Source organism: Nipponia nippon, unplaced genomic scaffold, assembly GCF_047370975.1.
Source record: "Nipponia nippon isolate SJK-2023a ecotype South Korea unplaced genomic scaffold, ASM4737097v1 scaffold_2, whole genome shotgun sequence".
NCBI lineage: Eukaryota > Metazoa > Chordata > Aves > Pelecaniformes > Threskiornithidae > Nipponia > Nipponia nippon.
The window spans coordinates 46,602,935-46,626,839 of NW_028262336.1; the positions used below are offsets into that span (position 1 = coordinate 46,602,935).

Here is a 23,905-nt window from a genome sequence, read left to right on the forward strand (position 1 = left end):
TCCTACGTGCATGTGTGTGCCAAAGTAATAACCTTATATTTTACTTCTTTGTTGCTGTGTCAATAGCTAAGAACATTCCAGAGCAATACTGAAATCACTCACAGTTTTCCAACTGGATTTAAACTTCTAGAGAAAACAAGGCTGTCAGGTAACAAAAAGGTAACGTACCTTTTACTACAGCTTCTGGGAATCTTACTGCTATCATCAGCTCAACTCTTTCCTTCAAACAGCTGTTATTTGGAATTTCCCAAGTCAAAAGAAGAGGTAGATGTTTCTGTTGCAAGGCTATTAGCAAAGCCATGTATTGGTTCCTGTGAAGAGGTCAGGAATGCTCTGTGCTTTCTAGGTGTCTTGGACTTGAACAGGAAGTGAGTTCTTACTGAACTTGTTTTTCACTGTGAAGTGGGGGAAGAAACTCTTCGGTCCTTTGACAGAAACGTGATTTGACACAGTGATGGGCTGAAGGTCTCATAGCGTTATAAAACTTCTCTGGAATCGTTCCTATCATGCTGGCAGATACATGCCTGAAAAGGGACTGCATTTGAGTGACAATGTATCTGGCCGTGAAATTTTCTAACTGTATAAGAGTGACGTGCTATTCAGCAGTGACTTTAATAGCCTCGAGCATGTGACACTGCTCTAGCAAAGAAGAAATGTAATACAAGTTGACAAAGCAGAGAAGATGAAGTGCCTGGCATCGCATCGTCTCACTGTGTAACCAGGAGAGCTTGAGGACCAGTTGTAGACTGGTGCGTGGTAAGTACTATGTAGATTCGGGTCCCATCATTAAAAATACTGAGGACTGCACCTAGCCAAACCCAAAGATTAAAATCAGACCCAATGCTAATAAGCTCACACTTATAAAGCAAGGGCATCATGCAAGCAGAGAAAATAGTTGCCAGAGGTTTTGAGAAACGCTAATCTTGCTTTCTGTCTCACTAGGTGCCTTAGCCGTGCTCCTACCAATTATTGCCTGCTTCTCCCATGACTTTTCACAGTGCTGGTTCATGACTGTGAATTACTTACTGATTTAAAAAAAAAAAAAAAAAGCAGCCCCTATTTTGGGCATTGGTAGATTTCTTTCTTCACTTATCAAGCTCATATTTAATAAATGTTGCAACTTCTTGACTGCCTTAACAAGAAGAAAATGTGGGTGCAATTTAAGGATTCTTACTGAAGTTGTACTAAATTTCCATATTTGCTTAAATATATGAAGTTTTCATTATACCTGTTATAAAACTGAGTGTCAATGTAACAGATGAGGTTTTTTTATTTGTCACTTCAAAGAAATTCTTGCCTCTTCAGGATTCCTTTACTTTTCACAGTCCCAACAGGTAATACCAAAACCGTTGTGATTACAGATATTTAAAATGCTTTTAAGCAGCATTGACGGCTTTGCTTTTGCTAAGCTTCTAGGCCCCATGTATCCTCATGTATCTGGCATCTCCAGCAATACAAAAATTGCCTAAATGTGAATAAAAATGCACCACATCATATTCTAGTCTTCTCCATTGTTTGTACCATATATGTGCATAGCCATGTTGTGTTCCCTGTCACAGTCACAATTCTGCTGGACTTCTGTTAATCAGTAGACAGAACGAGCCTGCTTAACTGGAATAAAAGTGAATACTCAGGTGGCTTTTGTCATGAATAATTCTTCAGTGAGAAATAATTTGAGAAAGGCTAAAAGTGAGTCTTGTCTTAAAACAGTATGTAAGAATAACTGCGGTGAAGGTGCTGAGCCATGACACATCAAGAAGTCAAAGATATTTTGATCAAGCTGAAAAGAGGAAAATTAATCAGGCCTGGTAAGAATATTTAATCTTCTGCCTGTGCAAACATTTTAAACCAGACCTCTTGAAGTTGCTTCTTATTCCTTGAGGAAATGTGTATTTCTCACCTCTAGGACCTGCTGAATTGGAGAGACCTAGCACGAGGAACAATCTGTTAGGTTTAGGACTGAGAAAGAGAAAATATTCATCTTGTCAAGATGCTGTACGAGCAAAGAAATCTAGGGCTGTTGTTGTTAAAGTATTAATATCTAGTACTGGAATACTAAAAATCAGAATGATATAGACAGTCAGCTGAGGACTCCATCCTCCTAAGTTGAAAGTTTTCTCTTTCCCCAGGTTTTCTTGAGGTTTTCTCTAGCATTAATCATCTTAGTGGGAGTTCAGAAATTTCAGGGTCCAAGGGGGGTCTTTCTGGATGGGGGCCTGGTTTGGTTTTCTCCCATGTGGAGTATAAACTAGAAATTATTTGAAATGTGTTGAAAACTGGAGATAAGCTGTTTTCTGTTTGATTAATTGAATAAAGATTTTATTTTGGAGAACTTGAGTTAACTTCTGGCTCTAAGCTGGCTGTTTGCACTTCAGTTCCTGAACCGAGTAAGGAAGGCAGGCCGGAGAGCCACAGGTACTTAAATCAGAACAAAGTTTTTAACCAGACTTTATAAACGCACATGCCTGAGTCTTGCATAACTGATCTGATCTGTCTGTCTGATAGAGGGAAAGAATGTAAATAATGCCAACTGTCAGCCATATAGAAAGCGTGAGCTCTCTGCATCGATGGAGATTCAGGACAGGTTGGGGGTTTTTTATCCTTCTCTTTGCTGCTGTGTTTACTGGTGGGTTATTGGTATGGGGGGGTTTTATCATTATTTCAAATGCACACAGTCATCTATAAGTGAGATTCTGGCTTTGTGGAAGCTATTGAGAAGACTTGCATAATTTCTTCACTGCTAGCCTGCACTCCTTAATCATTCACACTTCAAAGACTTGCTCTATAACCGCTCACAATCCAAAGGCAAGAACTTTTGATTAGAGTGCCGGATGTGCTGAAAACTAAAGGAGATGAGGAATTTGGAATCAAAGCCAGTTTTGAAATTGATTCCATTTTGCTCTGTGTACTTGTGAGCACGCAGAGCGTATGTATAAAATTATCATTCTTTAAGGCAGACGGAGAGGAAAGGAAGAGAAAGGTCACCCTTTGACTAACCTTGGGTTTCATACGAGATGTCACTCTGCCCTTCATTTGCAAGGGGCGGTGACGAGCAGACGCTGTGCGCAACATGCTTCCCTGTGCAAAACGGTGCATCTGAACAGAAAGCTGTGCTGGGGATCGTGTGCTTTGACCCAGCAGTCATTTTCTTTGCCTTCATTCTTTGTCAGTAGGTCAAATGAGCTTGTGAGGCCTCACGCCCTTCCGTGAAAGAAAAGCAAGAGGAATCCCTGAGATCTCTGAACCCAGTTCCAGTGTTGATTTGGTGGCCAAGGTGTTTTGACTTGACATCGCTCCGAGGCACCCAAGTTTCCCCTTGCAAAACAGGTGTGGTTTGCTGCAAGTCAACTTTTAAAGCTTGTAGCATTTTTAGGCCTCTTCATAAAGCTTTTCTTCAAGAATTATCCATGTTGCTTAGCTTCCATGGTACAGAGTTAATCTTTTGAATTTGACTTTTGAACAAAACCAGGCAGTTTATTAGATTTCTTAGGGAGAATTCACAGCATTTTATTTCAATCCTAGTAAAGCTTCTATGTAATGACCTTGAAAAAGAAAATATCTTTTGTCTGGATCCATGCTTTAAAAAAAAATGTTATCTTGCTCTTCAGTAAGGAAATTAACTATTTTCCTCCTCATCCACATGACAGCAGTATCTGTATGGTTACCCGGAGACCTGCTCACTATGAATGAAAATAAGTGGGGTAGCACATTAGCAACAGTAATACCAAAGGGTCCATTAACAAAGTGTTTGCTCAGAATAGTGTAAACACCACAAATTGCATTACCTTGTGGAAGGTTGGTACAGGAAAGAATTCAGACACCAAAATATTTTCCCTGATGCCTGATCTTCACAACATACATAGGAAAAAAAATCTCACATCTAGGATACAGAGTTCAGGCTTTCTGGATGCATGTTCGTGCGAGGCGGCTGTCGCCCTGGCGGTGCTTCTTGGGGGAGCCTGTGCAGGCCGCCGCCGCCTGGCCCCAGCTGCGGGCTCTCTGCCTGGGGCGCAAGGCCAGGAGGGAGATGTGGTCGTGCCTGAGGACGTGCCCGTGTCTGCGGCCGGTCGGTGCCGAGTGGCCCCGGAGGGACTCCTGGGCACCCCCGCACCAGGCGCGTGCTGGAGGCCCGGGGTACCGCGCTGGCGGGCAGTCTTCAGGAAATCCTGCCGGGGTGCGGGAAGAAGAGCGCTTTGGAAGAAGAGCGCTTTGGAAGAAGAGCGCTTTGGAAGAAGAGCGCTTTGGAAGAAGAGCGCTTTGGAAGAAGAGCGCTTTGGAAGAAGAGCGCTTTGGAAGAAGAGCGCTTTGGAAGAAGAGCGCTTTGGAAGAAGAGCGCTTTGGAAGAAGAGCGCTTTGGAAGAAGAGCGCTTTGGAAGAAGAGCTTGGATCTGCGGGCTCCCCGCGGGCCTGGGTGTCTTCTGGCTTACTTGGTACTGACCTGAACCAAGAGCTCTTGGCTTTCCCCGACCCTGGGTAAAACGGGAGGAGCCCTCTTTACAGATGAAAATGTTAGAGTGCGATGAAAGTGCAGTCTGGCGTTTATGCCACCAGTTCTAGTGTGTGTTTTCTTTAAAAAAAAAAAAAAAAAAAAAGGAAGCTAAGGTATGCTGTAGCTATATATGCATTGGGGAAAAGGTGGCACGTCTGCCTGTGGAGTCAAACTTTATACAAGCTCAGCTTTACAGTTTGAACTGTAAGTTTGTAGCCCTGGGAAAAAAAAAATAAGATTTGCTCCCCATTAGCCCAGTTATGTCTAGAGAAACAACTGCTGCTCAGGGATTTGCAAAATGGGGTGGAAAAAAAAAAGGTGGTTTCAAGGACATCTATTTTCTTTGGAGCACTTGCTGTCTTTGTGAATTGCAGCAAACCTATGGCTCCTGGTGTCTAAGTGGTAATTAATATTCTGCACTAAGGGGATTTCATAGGTGCAAAGCGCTGTCTGAGAGAATTGTAGCATCATCTTTACGTTACTGTATAGGAGCACACATTGACTTCTCGAGGTTATGCTCGGTTTTGTTAGGCTGGGTTCTGTGCAAAGGCAAAAGGTCTCGGAAAGGTGTATGAAAGCTGAATGTTCACTTCTGGCCTGGACCTTTGAAGAGGCAACTCTGGGGGCAGAGTGGCTCTTTTTATAACCTCGTTACTGGACCGCGTTTCCAAAAGAGGAAAAAGCACTGCATGACTTTCCTTTTTTTTTTTTTTTTTTTTTAAACATTTTTTGGTTTGCATGGACACAGTTCAAATATCCCAAAACCTGAATCTCCCATTTATTCTCACTCAGGTGACTTGCAAGATCTGAAGATACTGTTGCTCAGTGGAAATGTCAGGCATACCAGCACTGAACCACAGTTTCTGAAGACTCAATTGTAGTATATAAAATGAAGTTTCTTCCTCTAAAAATACTCCTTGTTTCCAGATTTTAAAAAAAAGCCTGTGAACGCTGAACAAATTGCACCAGGTTAAACTACTGAAAATGGATATTCAGAACGTGTTGGCTTGTTAGGAAAAATGCCCAAGGAATAATGAGGATACTGTTTGGAAGACGAATGGATAGAATTAAGAAAAGGGTAAAATATCCTTTTCTTAATTATATTCACATAAAGTATCTACTAAGAGAGACCATCACTCTGTTTCAAGACCAAGAGACAGACCTCTCAGCAAGCAATTTAGAATAGCACCAAATATTAAATGCCGCAAAATGAAACCCAAAGACACATCATAGACCTACAACAAGGCGGTAAAGGCTTATTTATTATGTCTCAGTGGCATCCCGCTAAGCAATTTCAGCCTACGTGTTTGCTCTAAATTGACACTTCCACAATTTTCAGAATTACGGAAAGCACCACGCCATGCACCTGCTGTTCTGAACCCATCAAACTGCAATTTGTTTTTTGCATGTTAGTTGCTGAAAGCCCAAGAATGTTCTTAAGATAAACGCTTTCCCGTGCAAATAATCCCTTAACTTTGCCAGTACTGTATTTTCCATTTCGAGTTTTAATACCAGCCGTTCAACCAAACTTTCTTATAATGCAAAAAATACAAACTAGGGTTTGTATTGAGGAGGATCAGAGATGTATGTGCTACCGCTTTTTGTTTGTCAAAGGCTTCGGTGTGCACACTGCGTATCTTCTAAATGCAGATTTAGGTTTTTTTCCTGTTGCATCAGCTAATCGGTACATTACTGGATCAAGGCTAATAGAGTTGTCATACAAAAAGGCTTGCTCTTGCCTAAAGAGGAAAGCTGCCAGGAATGAGCGGGATCCCTGGTGCCCTTGGTATATCATTCCTCCAAAGTCTCACGTATTAGTGCTTTTGTCAAAAATGCACACACACCCCAACCTGTGGACTAAATCCAACAGTTTATTTGCCCCAAACTGTTCAAAATGAGAAACAGGCTTGCTGCTTAAATTATTTCTCCACGTTCTCTCTAAAATCTTTACAAGCCACGAAGCAAACACGAACACTGCACAGCGCTATGGTATCCTCATGTTGGAGCGTTTCTCAGAAAGACTGTCTACTGCAGTTCTTGTTACGGTCACCTAAACCATGGGGCCAGGCACCTAAAGAGCAAAATACTGTGCTCTAAGTCTTTGGTTGTTGCTTTTGTTGTATTACAGCACACGGCAGAAATATTAACCTCTGATAGCCACAAGGAGCCACGCTGCAGCAGAAGGTGAAGGCGCCGTTTGTTTCAAACCTCTTCTGTCACAGTGCATGAAAAACAAGATGAAAAAGTTTTCCAGACAGGTTTACTACTTCAAAACCCAATTTGCTTGAGGACTGCAGTTTCCCGCTGTTCCTTCGATCACTCGCTTCATAGGGTGTATCAATGTCCTTTCGACAGCTGCGGTGCAAGGCCGAGATACAAAATTATCCACGTGCAGCCTGCCTTTCGCTTTCTCTTTCTGCATAGATCAGCCACTCGCCCAACAGCAGGGCCAAAGCTGAGGCTGCCATCGCCAGTTTAGCTAATAAGAAAAATGCGTTAGTAAACGGAACGCTCAAAATTAATTTTGTTCTTATAAAGAAGCCAGGAGTTGCCACAAAGTTTCTCAGAGCTGATTTTACCATGATAGTGGGGGATTTTAAAGAAAAGAGAAGGAATTGAAGGATGAACAATTACCTAAACTTCTGATACAGTTTGTCTGTGGTCAAAGTCGTTTAAACAGTAACAGAAAGAAGAACCAGTGGGGGGAAAGATACGATAGAGCGAGTCGAGGGAAGAAAAAGCAGTAGCAGCTGCCTCTGCTTCTTAAGAAACAGGGTGGACCTGAGACGCCACCAGCGGGCAGCCCCCCGGCTTGCGAGGGGCGCCCCGCCTTGCAGGGCGCGGGAGGCGGTGGCGGCGGCGGCGGCGGCGGGGAGCCCGGCCGGGGCCGAGCTGGCTCCGCTCGGCCGACGGCGGGTAAACGGCCGCCAACGGCCGCGCGCGCGGGGCGGGGGAAAGGCCCCCCAGGGCAGCCCGGGGGAAGGGGGCGGTAGCAGCCCGACCCGCGGGTTCCCCGCTGCAGCCGCTCGCCTCAACCTGACCCCGGTCTCCCTCAGAGGAGCCCGAGCGGGGCGCACGCCGCCACCCCGTAAAATAACGACAGCAGCCCCCGCAGCAGCAGCGGAGCAGCGGGCGGTGCGCGGAGGTACTTCTCGCACGGCGAGGGGCGGGGAAGGGAAGTAATAAACGAGGCGCGATCGCCCTGACGGCGGTACCTCCCCCTCAGTGCCGCTTCGGTGGCGGAGCGAAACGGGGCGTTCGTCCCGGGAAGGCACGGCGGACTGTCCGGCTGTGCCGCCGGGGGGGAGCCGGGCTCCGCGCCACGCCGCGCCGTGCCGTGCGGCTCCCCCGGGCCGTCCCGTCCGGGGAGGGCGGCACCGAGCTCCGCTCCGGCCGCCTTCACCTCGCCCCACCTCGTCCCCGTGTCCGCCCGCCCGGGAGCGGTGCCGCCCGGCCGCAGCGCCCAGCCGCCGAGGCGAGGGCAGCAGCGCGGGCGGAAGGGCCGCGCTGCGGGAGGGAGCCGCCTCGCCCTGCGCCGCCGGAGTTTGCCCGACTGCGGGTGATGGGGCGCCGCCCCGCCTGAGCACCTGCCGGCAGCCACCGGCTCCCCTCAGCCCTCGACGCCGCTATGGAGAGCCCCGCGGGCGGCAGCGCGGCCGCGGAGCCGGCGCGCCCCTGCGCGGAGCCGGAGCTGCCGGCCGCCGGCCCGGCCGAGGCGGCGGTGGGCGGTGGGGAGGTGGCGGAGGTCGGCGCGGCAGCCCCGCGGCCGCGCTGCCTGCGGGCCGTGTACGTGCTGAACGACCCGCCCAAGGCGGGCGCCGGGGCGCGGAGCCCCGAGGCCGGGGCGCGGCAGTGCCTGCTGCGGGCCTGCGAGGCCGAGGGGGCCCAGCTCGGCACGGTCAACTTCGGGGAGTTGGACTTCGGGGAGACGGCGGTGCTGGACGCCTTCTACGACGCGGGTGAGCAGGCTGGGCTGAGGTGGGGCCGCCGGGGGGCTCGCCGCTGCCCGGTGCCACCTTCCCGGGTTGTGTGGGGTCACGGCCGGCCCAGCTGGGGAAGGCTCGGTAAAGGTGGTGCCGGAGAGGCCAGAGAAGAGGAGGAAAGGGGCAGATGTGAGACTGGGAAGGGGGTTGTGAGAAGGGGTGTGGAGACAGGAAAATGGCTGAGAGGGGAACCTCGTGTAATGGGAGCAAGAGGCTGGTCTTCGGGAGCGTCCTGCACGAGGAGGAGGTGTGAGAAAAAATTCAGGCCCTTACACCAGCTCTTTCAGACACCACGGTGTGTTTGCCCCAGCAGGACTGTGGATCCTACGGTCCCAACTGAGCCTTAAGAAGTTGCAAAACTCTTGCTAGTCTGTTTTGCTAAGAACCCTCTTCCAGCTCCCAGCCTGGTTGGGGGCTTAGAGCGAGATGTAGCATGAAGACAGGCCAGCCAGAAGCCTCTGATCTGGCTTGGCCAGATGCTTCACGTTCACCGCTCTAACTCCAGACCTGGACAGTGGAATGGGCTTGCGTGCAGCCAAGAACAGAGTCATCCAGCATTGCTCTGAACCAGGGAGCGTAGAAGCACGCCCTGAGGAAGGCTTGTGAGTGTTGCCCACCCTGTGCAGACTCCAGCTGGTGACTGGGGTCTGATGGTTCAAAAGAAAGCTGCTGTCCCTTCTCCACTCAAAAAACACCTGGCTGGCTGGGCACTATGGCAGAGAATTGTGAGCTTTTTGAGCAAGCAGAGGAAGCCCCTGAGTCAATAGGTGTTATTAAAACTAATGAAGGCGAGTATGTGGACACACTGCAGACATCCTTTTTCTCATATCCGTATGTGTGGGCATTAGGAAACTGGGGGATTCACAGACTCCAAAGAGGGAAAGTACTGTGAAGTCCATGTTTATGTCCATCTTTCACAAGAAGAACTTTGTTTTGCTCATGAGATGCGTTAAAGAATACTTCTTGAAACTTTAGTCTTATTTTAAATTCTCATATGATGAGGAGTCCATTTCATCGCCTGATAAGTCACCGAAATATTGAGGAACGTCACATCCTTTGTTGTTGTTTTTTAACTTCCCAGTTAGGGGATTTTGTTATATCTCTGCTAGCAAGGTTGACAAGTGTGTAATAAACATATTCTTTGTGTGTCTTAGTACACAACCATGAACTAGCAATTTCTTTGTGTATCTCCAGTGTTTTTGTAGCCCTTCTGAAGGTAAGCATAATAGTGTACTCATCAGTGCAAAATTATTTCTCTGTTTCTACTAATAGTCCTATTAACGTATTATGCACAAACCTGCTCTGCATTGTACTGAGAGCTTGAGATAGTTATTTAAAATGTCTTCTTAAGTTGCTACATTCTGAAGTGAGTGCCTCTTGTCTGGGAATGTGGCCTGCCTTCGCGGACTTTTGCATTCAAGTCATGTTGTAGGACCAAGAACATTTTATCAGTGATTAACATCACTTTGTGATAGTAAAGTGCCTTGTTACTGGATATTCCCGCAACACTCTTATGTCCAGGTTTAGTCAGCAAGTACTTTATATCATTTTTAGCATCCATTAAAAACTAATTGAATAGTCCTGAACCAGGAATTGTTCCAAAGGAGACTATTCAAAATAGTCTTTGTGTGGATTTCTTTCCAGTAGCAACATTTTGAGGTCAGCCAGGGGGACAACTTTTTAATCTGTGTAATGTGTGCCTTTATTTGGCAAACTTTTTGGTCAAAGCATCCTTTAATGATAAGTTACCTGTATTAAGAGAAACTCAAGTGTATTAGCATGAGTCACCTTTATCAACCAGACCGCCAAGCTGTGAAAAAGCAGAGAGATTTATTTGTCTGTATATACTTTTTTGAAAACCATGCTCAATATGTTAGTAGTATTTTAACATTAATTCATTGTCAGGGGTCTCAAATTTACTGCCATTAACTGCGATGTTACCCTGAAAAGGCAAGCATCCTTAATGAAAAAAAAAATGCTGTTAAGTATAAACAATCATTTAAAGAGAGTATTTATTTTGCTCTTATGTTGTTTTAGTATTTTAATAAGTAGCTCTTCTAGCATCAACATTTTTAATAGCTTTTTTGTTTTTGCATTGCTGCAGTTGCTGTCTCTTTTTTTAACTGAACATCTCTGTAGTTCCCTTTTATCTTTTCTTAAAATAGTCAGGCTGTACTGACATTTGCCCCGTCCTTTGGAGCTTTCCCAATTCCTATGGTATGTCTAAAATTTGATGTTCAGAGAAATCCTCAGTCAGAACCTTTAAACTTCTAAAATTTAAACTTATAAAATTATGCTGGCGCATTGATGTGAACTGTCTTTATCTTAGTACTTGCTGCTTTTTTTCTTCCTACTACATGCTAGAGATGGGGAAATTTTGGGGTCCTTTAACAGGGCCATATGCAGTAATTGCATCTTCTTGCTTAATTCTGCAAAGGGACAGAAAGTATCCATTACGCTTTTCACTTTGTTGGTTTTTTTCCTTTTTTTTTTTTTTCTTCTTTTATTTTTTCTTTTATCTTTCTGGTATCAGCTAGCAGTGGACCTAAATTTCATATTGGATTTTCATTACCATGGATTTAACATGCTGCCCCCCCCCCCCCCCTTTTTTTTTTGTTCTCATTTTAGGTACAATGATCTGTCATTGTTTCCTGAGAACTTCCGTTATACCCTTCTTGTTTTCTTGCTCTGTATTGTTTATTGGTGGGTTCTCCCTGCCTCATGTTTTTGGATACATATCAAGCTATTATCCAAAAGTGCTAAATCTGATAATTGTTTGTTTACGTGTAACATTCTTAAGCCGCTACCCTGCAATTTCTTTAATCTTTGAAAAATCAGTCCTTTTTAATTTCTATATTTTATAGATACAATTCATTCTTGCCATATTCTTTTTCCAGAATATGTATTAGATTGGGACTGTTGGCATCTATTCAGTTCTTAACGAAGAACAACATTAAGAATGAGTTTTAATATGAGCAATCCTATGGCTCATGATGAACTTTCTGTGTTAGGAAATTACTGTGTATTTACTTTAAAAAGAAAAAAATCTAAAGACGTTTTATTACTGCCTGTGTAAGATATCGAGCAGATGTTTCCCATACTGAAGATATCTATTATAATGTATATTTACTTTCTGTACACCATGGGCAGAACCTTGAGAAGCAGTTCCTCTTGCTCTGTTATGAGAGTGGGAATTCTCTAAAAGATGCTTGCCCATAGCCATCTCATGGTTTACTAGATGGAACCTTGACCAGTAAGTATCTGCTAATGCTTAAAGACTGAGCAGTGAAGTCCATCGCATTGTGAATAGTGAGGACAGGGTCTTTGTTAAAAGTGCTATCCATTATCCCTTTTTTCCCCACTCTCCCTGAAATCGTAGCCATTTACTTAAAGTCACAAGACACCACCTCCCCCCAGGCAAGCTTATCTATCTTATTTAGTATGAATTTACAATATAATGATTTTGGGAATTGGTACCTTTGATGACAAAACCAGCAAACTTTAAGGACAGAGGACAAAGAAAAAGATCAACAGGAACCTCTTTTTCCTGTCTGCAGGCAGATTTTCTAGTAGACGATTTTTCAGTAAACCACTGAGAAGAGTGCTGCAAAAAGACCTATATTCCATAAGAGTATGATGTCTCTTTTCTCCTTAAGTGTACTCATTACTGACTTCCCATAATTTGAAATCTTATCATGAATGGAAGTGCGACTTACGCCTTTAGTTAGTTATTGCAGACCAGCAGGTACTGCAGAATGTCCCTGATCTTAAGAAATCACTGAACTTTCTAAGATGCTTTGCTAAAGGGGAACTACAGCACTTGCGAGAGCAAACTTACAACAAATTGTGAAATAAGGGCTTGATAACAGAAAGATGAGGTCTCTTTGCTCAGTATGTGCTAGAAACAAGCTGTCAACAAACTAATTTATCTTATGCAGAAGTGGGTGATGGTATCTACTTGATAGAGGAGCAACAAGGATGTTTGCATACATTGACTGTGTCTCTGGGAAGCAAGAGAGGCAATATTTTTAGATGGAAAGCCACAGATACCAGGCATTAGTGTGAAGCTTTTTTTTCACAAAATAAAAGCAATTTTACATAGGAACAGTGAGCCTAGGAGCTAACTGAGGATTTTAAAAATTCCTCAGAATTATCCCATGCAGAAAATCAAACTACAGGCACTGTACCGCATTCATGAACAGCTTAAGAGACATAGTGAAAAGGTGAGCATGGCTTGGTTAGTGATGTTACAGGTAGAGTGATCCAGCCTCTTTGTGCTCTTACCATAGCTGCAAAGGATCGTTCTGTTCTGGGTGTACTAAGAGAGCAAATATGATGTCAGAGTTAAATATCTGACCTGTACCTATGGAAGGGTGATGCTACATAGAAAGGGACATAGCTTTTGCTTCTCTACCTGAAACTTTATCAAGGCTTATTGTCTGAAGTGCCACAGTATTTGGCTACAGTGTTAAGGGAAGGAGTGGCCTCTACAGTTATATGAGTTTTGGATGTTCCCATTTTGGTTCTGTGAAATCCTGTTTCTGTAGCTGATCATCCTTTTACCTCATGAGGGATGTACAGCAATCTGTTTTGAGACCTGTAATATTTCTTCGACCATTTGACCACAGCATTTAGAGATGACTGCAGTCACTGAAGTCGTCAGGATGCAAGTTGACTGAAAGGAAGACAAGCTAGAGACAGACTGGAGTCCTGAGGAATAAAGCTAAAAGTTTGCCTGAGAAAAATGAGTATTCCTCTGGCAATCCAGGAAATTGTGTCACATCATTTGTGAGTATAGTGGAATATTTTGAGGTCTGTTTCTGTTGTTTTGCTACGTACGAACTTCTCTAACCAACATCCTGCATGATAAAGCAGCCCCAAAATGCATTGTCTGATATCTGTCTCTGCAGCCCCATCTTCACTGAGAGCCAACGTTAGACTTGGGAGGGGGTGCAGACAGAGGCTGAAACATGGGTCCTCCTTACTTCTGTACCGTAGTTGAACCACTCTTCACATAACCCTAATGTCTTGTCCCTGAAGCTCTTTTTCTTCATGTTACACCATGAAAGGGGAAGGAGGAAATATATGTTCTGGATCCTAATTTTCAGGCTCTGGCAGCCACTGAAGGAGTCATCGTTTCCTGTACCCAGCTGCCTGCCCTGAAGCCCTCTGCCCTCTGAAGGCCAGTGTCCCCACTTCAGAATTGGCAGCGACACTTCAACTTCTTCAGCCCAAAGGCTAGTATGTCAGGGTACAGTAAACATTGGTCACTAGTTTAAGCTAATATATGGCATGGTAACTAGTGTAGCTGAGCTGGAGGCATATGCTTGTCTTGCTGACTCCACTACAGGGCTTGTAATCTCTGACAGGAAGGTGAGAATGACAGTTGAGGGTGATAACTTCTTAAATAAACTTCAACAAACCTTCCTGCTGTGATTTATCTTTGCCCCTGGGTGTGACAGTGAACAGTGGGGAAGGGGTTAAGGGTGAGCTCTCTGATGCTTACCTCAGCAGGCAGGGTTTGCTGTTTTTCTGAGGAATACTTAATATTTTTTCTTTCCTTTCTTTTCCCATGCAACTGACTCAATGGCTAGGGGTGTATTTGCTTTAAATCTCAGGAGATGTATATACCACAGAATACGGAAATGTGAGGAGAAGCAAAGCAGCCATCTTCAGAATGGGAATGTGGTAGCTGAGAGGCTAGGACTGACTAGGTTGGATATTGTGCCGCTTTAATAAAACAGCAGAGCTATCAGGACCTCATCTTCTATCTCTGTGTGGTACTGCACATCTAGAGCGACTACAGCTGTCTCCAGCAAAGCTCTGCATTGTGCCATCAAACTAAATATTCTGGTAACGAGACCCTGTGATATACCAGTATCGTAATCCTTTTATATCCAAGTGCGTGAGGTGAGTTTTAAATGACAGTAACAAGCCTGATGCAATCCATCAAGCCTCTATCTTAGTATGTTATGATACATTGCAGGTGCTGTGACATGTGTTACATTAAAGAGGTGTATTTTGCTTTAATGATATTAGTTGGGGTCAATTTCCGACATTAAGTCTTCTTGCAGAAATGCTTATTTGTGTTCAGAGATTTGCATGCTTACGCTCAACAGTGGAGAACATTATCTTTTACCTGTCACCTGTGAAAAATGGCTTTGTATCAACCCTGTTGCTTTTTCTATGTGCAATCTGAAAGGCTTCACTTTCGTTCAACTTGCGTGTATCTTATGAATAGCTCCTTTAATATCAGTTGAACAAGCTTAGAAATGTGCAAATAAATAATCATACGTTGGTTATGCAAATAAATAATCATACGTTGGTTATGCAAATAAATAATCATAAATGGGTTAGGTGGAATTCATTAACTTTCCTTTGGTATATTGCCACGGGCGAAATGCAAGATCAGAGCTGTGTTCAGAGAATGATGATGATGTTAAAAACAAAAAGAAGAAATACACCTTGATTCTCTAATGGAGAGAGATTCTGATTTATTACTTCTTTTGGAACTAACATCTTTTTTTAGTTTTGATGGGTCATATGGAAAGAAATAACTGACAATCCAAACCCAGTATGAGTCCTACCTTTTAATGAAGTTTTGAATTCAGTTATTTGCATCTCTCAAAATCTGGTGCTAACCATGCAAATTTGGACTTCTTTCATTGTTCCAAGGTGAGATTATGTATGTGTGCATGCACTGCCTATGTGAAGTGACTCATTTCTGTGCTGTGACTTTTGGATAAAGGAAAAAAAAATTAGGAATGCAGTTCTTTTTTCCTGTTCTTTCTTCTTGCTTGAAAAAAACCCAATAACAAAATCAAAAAAACAACCCAGCCTACAGCTGTCCATTCTCTCTGCTTGTCTTTCTCTCCTCCTGAGCTTAAATATAAAATCTGAGAAGACTTCACGGAATCTGACTGTGAAACCTGTGTCACTGGATTTTCTAGCTAGGAACACATCAGATGATTTCTAGGTGTTGAATCAGCTAAGAAGGAATCTTCTCCCTGACTAAAATACGAGTTATGTGTCTGTTTTGTTTTAATTTATTCTGCAAATAATATTTTTCACTGTGTGACTAAAAGTCTTATTGATTCTCACTAAATAGGCTTAGTTAGACAGAAGCTTTTACACCCATTACAGCCATTACAAATGATTTAGAAAATTTGAACATTTAGGGTTATTCTGAAGAGATGAATGACTGCATCTATCTTGAGCTGCCTTTGATCTGAAGACTGGTTATTGTCACATAGCCCTTGAAAACACTGCAGTTAAGGTGGTTTTTTGTTTTGTTTTTTAAATATTTTTTAAATGTATTTTTGGGAAATAAAACTTTTCTGCAGCGTTTTCTGGAATTCTTCATATAAGTAAATGTTGTTCTGATTACTGATAGGAGGAAAAAAATACACTGGCTATGCATACCAGTCAGCGAATTCTAATGGTCACTTTTTTTTTTGTTTTGGTTAAGAATTATATACAAACATTTTTTCAATATAGTTCCTAAGTCACTCTTGAAGGAATCTGCTGTGCCGTTTGCCCATGAGATGTTGGCAAGCAGATCTCTGGTTCTGCCTTGTTGCATTTCAAGTTGACTCTCAGCGACACCAGAGAGCTCCTGAGAAGAAGCTGTACATGAGGCTGTCAGGCTTGAGTCAGCCCGGGTGGGCACGTGAGGCCCACGTATGGGAGCCTGGTTCCTGGCCACGCATCGCCTTTGCAGTGATTGCATGCTCGTTCAGTCTTGCTGTGCTGTGTGTAGCATATTCTTCATAGGTTTAAGAATTGTTTCTCGAAAACCTGAGGTCACAAAATAGAGGTTAAAAAAAAAAAAGAAATATTTGCTTATGTGGGTTAATTACATTGCTTTAATTTCCATCCTCCCATAAAATAGACAAATTATGATAGATCTGCAGTAGCTCATTTTACGTTCTGCAGTCGTGTCCTGCTTTTATCAGTGTAATCATACATAGCTTTTTAAATCATCAAAGTACACTTGCATGTTAACAAATGTTGTTGTACTCCCTAGTTAAAAAGTAACTAATGTTCCTGGTTTGCAGATGTAGAAGCTTGAGGTAAAGCTTTTCTGATATGTAAGGAGTTGGTGCAGAACTAGGGTGAGAACTCCAGGCTTTTTGGCTTCCTCTATGTTCTGCTTATAAGATGGCCTCAGGTTCAAACTCGCTGGCTGTCGGTGCTGGCTACAAACCTGTGTTCAGTTGATACTCGGGGCATACTGCTACTTCAACGCACATGGAAGAGCAGCCCCAGTGGTGGTTGCTTGGCCTAGCTGCTGCCTCTTTTCACGCTGCAGTGATGTTATGTGGCTGAAATTAAGCAGTCAGGATAGGTGTAGGGTCTTAGGAGGACCTCAACATGGTTTGCCACTTGCAAGGGAAACCTGTGAACGTGGTAGGCTCTGTTTGCCTTGCATTTCAACAGGGATGTGAATTGCTTTAAGCCTCAGGCTACCTTTGAACAGCAATATGGGTGCCTGAGGCTGAGCCAAGAGAGGGAGTGCAGCTGTTGCTTTATCCTGCTCCCTGGGACAGGCTTGCTGTAAACAGCGTAGCTTTGGTCTCTGCTGAGGTTGGTGTGATTCAGCGGGCAGCTGATGGGCCAAAAGTGTCCCACAGTATGATTTCACCTAGCCTGTCTTCTTTCTCTCAGGAGTTCTGCAGGTCACTACACCTTTTCCTGTGAGGTTGGGGTGGCTATAGAGGCATGCCAGGAGCAAAAGGTGCATTGCTGTAGCCTGCAAGGAGAGACCCAAAGCTGGGACATGAATTCTGACACTTAAAAGTATTAGATCACTCTGATGTGATAAACTGTGCTTGCTTTTTTTATCTTTTGTAATATTCAGCCTGACAAGGTAACTAATTCTGCTGTGGTGTTCAAGGTGGTAGAATGGAAACTTTTCAGGTATGCTCTGATAAAGTTTCTGAGCATTTAAACTTTGGTCTAAGTCAGTAGTTCAACAGTTATGCCTTGGAGCTCAAAGCCAAATGGGGTTCACAACTTTAAAAAATGTACCCCAGCTGTTATTACATTGAAAGTATGTGATCCCAGCCTTGGTAAGCATAATCTTTCATTGACTGAAGCGGGCTCTGACGACAAGCACAAATCCGAAACAGTAATGACACTGTTAAGACTACATCCCTAGCTTTCTGCTGATCTGGGATGGCATAGCTAAATCCATTATTAAGGGAAGTACTCTAGTTTATCATAGGTGAACTTGTGCACATGTAGTTGCACCTACTATAGTATGTAATGCTTTTATGCTTAAATTATGTTTAAAAATTCTTCAATATCTCTTTAAAGTAAGAAACAAAGAGTAGTTGTAAATAGAATTGTCTTGAAGTGCTTTTTAACCTAGTTTCACTCAGTACAATCTTTTTTGTTTCATTTTGTATCAAGTGATGGAAGGAATGCTGTCTCCCACGGCATTCTCCTGGAGAAGCTGGCTGCTCATGGCTTGGATAAGAGCACTCTGTGCTGGGTTAAAAACTGGCTGGATGGCTGAGCCCAGAGAGTGGTGGTGAATGGAGTCAAATCCAGTTGGCGGCTGGTCACGAGTGGTGTTCCCCAGGGCTCAGTGTTGGGGCCGGTCCTGTTCAGTATTTTTATCGATGATCTGGATGAGGGGATTGAGTGCACCCTCAGTAAGTTTGCAGACCACACCAAGCTGGGTGGAAGTGTTTATCTGCTGGAGGGTAGGAAGGCCCTACAGAGGGACCTGGACAGGCTGGATCGTTGGGCCGGGGCCAACTGTATGAGGTTCAACAAGGCCAAGTGCTGGGTCCTGCACTTGGGTCACAACAACTCCATGCAACGCTACAGGCTTGGGGAGGAGTGGCTGGAGAGCTGCCTGGCTGAAAAAGACCTGGGGATGTTGGTTGACAGCCTCCTGAACATGAGCCAGCAGTGTGCTCAGGTGGCCAAGAGGGCCAATGGCATCCTGGCTCGTATCAGGAATAGCATGGCCGGCAGGACCAGGGAGGTGATAGTGCCCCTGTACTCGGCACTGGTGAGGCCACACCTCGAGTACTGTGTTCAGTTTTGGGCCCCTCACTACAAGAAGGACATCGAGGTGCTGGAGCGTGTCCAGAGAAGGGCAACGAAGCTGGTGAAGGGTCTAGAGCACAAGTCTTATGAGGAGCGGCTGAGGGAGCTGGGGTTGTTTAGCCTGGAGAAGAGGAGGCTGAGGGGGGAGACCTTCTTGCTCTCTCCAACTACCTGAAAGGAGGTTGTAGCGAGGTGGGGGTCGGTCTCTTCTCCCTAGTAACAAGCGACAGGACGAGAGGAAACGGCCTCAAGCTGCGCCAGGGGAGGTTTAGATTGGATATTAGGAAAAACTTCTTCACCGAAAGGGTAGTCAGGCATTGGAACAGGCTGCCCAGGGAAGTGGTTGAGTCTCCATCCCTGGAGGTATTTAAAAGACAGGTAGACATGGTGCTTGAGGAAAGAAAAAACAAACAGTTGGACTTGATGATCTTCAGGGTCTTTTCCAACCTTAACAATTCTATGATTCTATGAAATGTCTAGACTCTCTACTGTTTGTTTTTTCTTCTCCCATTTAGGAAAACATGCCTTCATGCACAGAATTGTAGCTCAACCACTGATGGTCATTGGCCTCTCAACAATTTGAGAAATGTTGTTCACATAATATTTAAAGCTTTTGAAGTCTAAGCCCAAAACACATTAATTCTGGAAAACAAACAAACAAACTCCTATGTAAATCAGCATGATAATGAGTTTTCCCTAAAATTCTTCGATTTCCTACTGGTGTCAGCAGTGCTTTCCATGAATTGTGGTATTCCACTGCCTCCAGGCCTGCCAAAACCAGAGTTGTAGATTCACGAAACTGATTGTGGGGAAAATAACAGGGGAGTTACCTTGTTTACACTTGGGATAGTGACCTATTTGCCACTTTATTGCTATCCCCTCTCCTCCACTCCTTTAAATTTGTTCCAAATATTTAGTAGCTAGCTCAGCCAGAAGAAGTTTTATTGAATCAAGTGTCTTTGCCTTAGCAATTGCAAAAAGGCTGCAGGTTTTGTCTAATGCAGAAAAATCTGTCCATAATAATTTCACTCAGGTGAGACTGGCTGCATTAACTCTCCTGTTGCTGCCTTTCACTTAACAGCTGTTGAAGAAAGAAAAAAGATTTAAAAAAAAATTTAAAAAAATTCTGCTAATTTGTGCATGTGTTGAGGGGAGAGATTTCTTGTTAGTTTTGCCTTTGCTCTGAGAGTGCCAAGATGAAACTGGCGTTGGGAATTGGTAAATGAAAGCAGTACAAGGCTGTATTCTATTTGTGTGTTACTTTCCAGTGGTGCTAAACGAATCATCTCTGCTGCTCTAATCTTGGTCAATAATAAAAATTTGTGGGAGAAGAGCTAACCTTTACAATGGTGTTACTGTTTGGCACTAGGCTTCCTTACTTAGCAGACCTTCTGTGTGGACAATCCTGTTTGACAGAGTAACTGTCCGCTTTTATCAGCATCATTTCTGTCTTTTGTGGAAGTGAGTTATTTGTGTCAGATATTTTCTTTGTAAATGGATGCTTGACATGCTTCAGTCTTTTTAAACTCGGTTTGGGAAAAGGAAGTGATTACCAAGCTCAAAGCCAGACATTGTGCCTGTTCCTACTAGTATTGTTCATGGTCCTTAAGATAACTGACAAGTTATGGGTTGCTGTCAGGTGGAGAAAGCATCCAAATCAGAATGAAAGGAAGTCTGAAAATGATTGAGATGGATTTTTTTGTTTTCATGGTAATTAAGTTCTGGAGTTGATAAAGTTACCTTTTTGCTTTTTATAATAACTACAGAACAAAACTAGGTAAGTCTTCATATTGTTTTTGGAAAATGAGAAACTGCCTTGACTTTCTGGCTTGCAATCAAGGCACAAAAGAATGCTTGATTTTTTTATTATTATTATTTTTTTTTATCCTTTAATGCCTCTTCAGGTTCCTTGTTTTGCAGTAATGATTGCTTCTGAGAAGATATAGTACAACTTCTCAGAAGAATAACAAGTTAATTTCTTTAACTTCTGGTATTTTGGACAATTTTAAAGATGGATATTCAGAATTTAGGATCTTAAATCTTAACTTCTTGCATACTCCCACCATGACACGTTCACAAAGTACAGATTAACAATATACTGTTGATCCTTTTCCTTCAATATGACTTCAAATTTGACTTTCCACCTTATAGTCCCTGAAAGTGGTGGCAGTTGCTCTTCTGTCCTGTCTAATAAATCTTTGGGGCCTCGGATCCGACTATGGTAGTTGTTCAACCCTACCTTTGACTTATGTTTCATCAAAGTTGATAAAGCTTTAAGGATTCATGAAAAATGAATGCTGCAATGTGTCGAATAGATCCTTTCCTGATTTTGGAGCATATGCTGCTCTTCATGAAAATACAACCTGAACGCTTTTAACAAATCCTTTGAAAAATAGGCCGATTTAGTCTTGTCTTGCAAGCCTAATACTTAATTTCAGCTAGCGAACAGCAGCCAAACCCTAATTCCAAAGGAAAAAGCAGTAAATACCCACTTTCAACAGCATTTGACATCATCTGATGGCCTGGGTGTCTCATAGTCATACTGCAGTCCAGACAACAGTAAAAAAGATGGTTCTAACAGTGCAGAGGCAGTCTTGCGGCTGGCCTGGCTGCAGATAAGAACTGTGCTGTAAAACCACAGACCTGGTTTTCTGGCTCGGTCCATAACTACATGACAATCTGTCAGAGCACTGACTCCGGGTATTCTCCAGCAGAATTTGGTGAATGTGATGAGTAACATACTTTCTTTGGAAGCAGCATAACACAGGGAACTCTGTTCTGTCTTCTTTCATATCTTTGAGGTTGGTAATAAGATAATTGTGAGATGTACTCAGTTACCAAAGAGCACCCGAGTGATGCTGATTTTTTACATACAGTCTGTCACAGTTAATACCATTGCTGTGATTATGAGAACCTAGTCTTGGAATGAAGGCTAGTTTAGTCAAGTGAAATCAGGCAATATCAGAACTGATGGGAAGATCCTGCTGATGTATGCTGAAGGTAAACAGCCCATGTGCATCAAAACACCTCAGGACTCTGTACAGCGTTTGGATGACCTGATAACACAAATTTCCAAAACATTTTCTTAGAAACTGCTTGCCATCTGAAAACTTCACTGCAGTAATTCATGTATTTCTCTTTGCCTCATTGCATCTGAAACTGTGCTTGTAAGACCAGTACACAGACTCTAGTGATATAAAATTCAGTGTTCTCCCTGCTCTATGGCTCAAGCCTTACTTAAAGGCATAGGCCTGTAAGTTCTTCCTATCATTTGTGTTTGGCTTCTGCCAGTTTAAAGTTGTAAACTAATTTTCAGAGTGACTAATATAACAAACATTAGGGTTTTTTTCACTGCTGAATTCTGATCTGTGAATTATAATACACTACACTTGGATCGCTGGGGCAATGCAGAGAAGTGGTCCTAGGATGAATATGCATGAACCTGGGGTAAAGCAGTCTGTCTTAGTATTATGGCTTGGCACCCATCCTCTCTACAGAAGGTGCAATACACAGAATTCAGAAATCTTCAAAAGGGAAAATTTGCTTAGTAGAAAAACTTGCATATTAATAAAGATGCTCACTGCTTCTGCGAGCCTTTGTTTTGGTTTGTGTTTATTCTTCTTTGCTGATCATCCCCAAATCTGACTATGGTCTTTCCCCAAAATAAGAAGAAAAGGATGCTCCATCAAGAAGTGCCAGAGATTTCATGAAGTCTGTTTCGGACTTTGGACAATGAAAGTACTCATAGGCTGCTGATTTGAACAGCAGTGTAAAAACTTCAGCTGTGGATTCAGCTGTGTGATAAATAGAATGTCGCAAGAAATGAGCCTCAGAACAATACTTGTAGAGTTAAATTTACAAGGAAAAAGCTAATCTGTCTTGGGATTTATTAAAAAGAGAAAAAAATACACCATTGAATACTTAAACTGAGATATTGTCAGCGTCTGTGCTGACATGTTGTGACATTGGGATTCATCTTGTGACAACTTTATGTGTATGTATATTTTGAGGTGAACCACCCTACACTACCTTTAATAAATGTTGGAGACCATGTTTAGAGGCTTGTTGTAAAATCACGATTTCATGTGATTCATTGTGTCTGATGAATCACAATTTGGAGGTGTTAATATTCCTCAGACATCCTATGATGATTAGCTTCGGGTATCTTAGTTATAATTTTAGTTAATGTAGAGAAATCTAGAATAACAAACAAGCTGTGATCATGCTTAGTATTCCCTTTCTACATGCTGGAAGTAATAATGTGTACTGTATTTATAGGATAGTTAAAGATTAAGTAGATAATGGTTGTGACTTGCTTTGGAAAGGCCAGCTTCTACTGAAATTCTAGATTTTATTCATCACTACTTAGTGCCTTGAAATAGATTTTTCTCATTTTTTAATGAACGTTGCCCATTTTTGAAATTACAGTGTTCAGTGGTACATAAGAATTTTTTTCAGTGGCACATGCAGTCTTTTAGGCTGGCACATAAAGCTTGTACTGTTTACAGTAAAGTTAAAAATAGCAGGTTGAATCCACATCTGCCCAGCATCCAGAATATTAAATCAAGAACTCTGTGTCTGTATGTGAGTGCAAGTCTCTTGGCTTACAGAGGATGCTGTAGCTTTATGTAAACTTCATTTTCATTTGCACTTTAATAATACTGCCTTTCCTCAGTTCACATTTTCTCTGTGCATAATTTATTGTGCTTTTATGTGGGTCCTAAATGACAATCTGGGAGTCTATCAACGTAAAGAGGAAATCTGTAATCTAGTTATGAGGTGGGATACCTCAGTTTGGTATGTACAAATTCCCGGTGCTAGTGATGGAGATGTCTCTTGAAGTTTGGTTTTAAAAAAAATATTTGGGGGAAAATGAGAGATTCAGAGTAGGAAAGTCTCATTTGTCTTTGTATGGTATATTTTTAATTCTTAAAAGAACAAAGGTCTTATCTTAACCCAGACTTATGAACTTTAGTGTACTGAAATCTTTTTTCTTTCCATTGTAGTGCTTTTTATTTTGATTACTTTTCTTATCTCTTACATTTCTTTGGGCAGAAGATAAAGCTCAGCATAATTTTATTTTTTCAAATGTTTTTGATATATGTTGTTGGCCAGTGTGTGACCTGTTGGAGATGTGCAGATTTGGCAGGTGTTTTTCTGCTCCCCAGCCAAGGTATTCACCATTAAATGATGGGTGACTCTCAAGTGGTTTAGTTTGGATAAATGTCTAAAAGTTTGGAGCTTATCTAAACCTCCTTGGCCTAGAAATTGATTTGACTGCAGTTGGGGAGGAAGGGACAGCCTTTCTTGTTGAATTTTGTACTCTTCTTAATGTCACTTAGGCCAGATTATCCGGTAAGTGATCTTTTTT

At 42.9% G+C, this 23,905-nt stretch overlaps 1 protein-coding gene across 2 annotated transcripts in view; it reads left to right on the plus strand.

Annotated features, from left to right (window-relative positions):
• The first annotated feature begins 7,736 nt into the window (after positions 1 to 7,736).
• MAP3K15 (mitogen-activated protein kinase kinase kinase 15) overlaps positions 7,737 to 23,905 on the plus strand; it is a 91,486-nt gene continuing 75,317 nt past the window's right edge. Inside the window, exon 1 of one of the 2 annotated variants that reach the window (XM_009476307.2) lies at positions 7,737 to 8,448. In XM_009476307.2, the coding sequence (XP_009474582.2) occupies positions 8,118 to 8,448 (331 nt within the window). In that variant the 5' untranslated portion in view covers positions 7,737 to 8,117. The remainder of the gene's footprint in view (positions 8,449 to 23,905) is intronic. The other variant, XM_087756670.1, reaches the window with a different exon arrangement.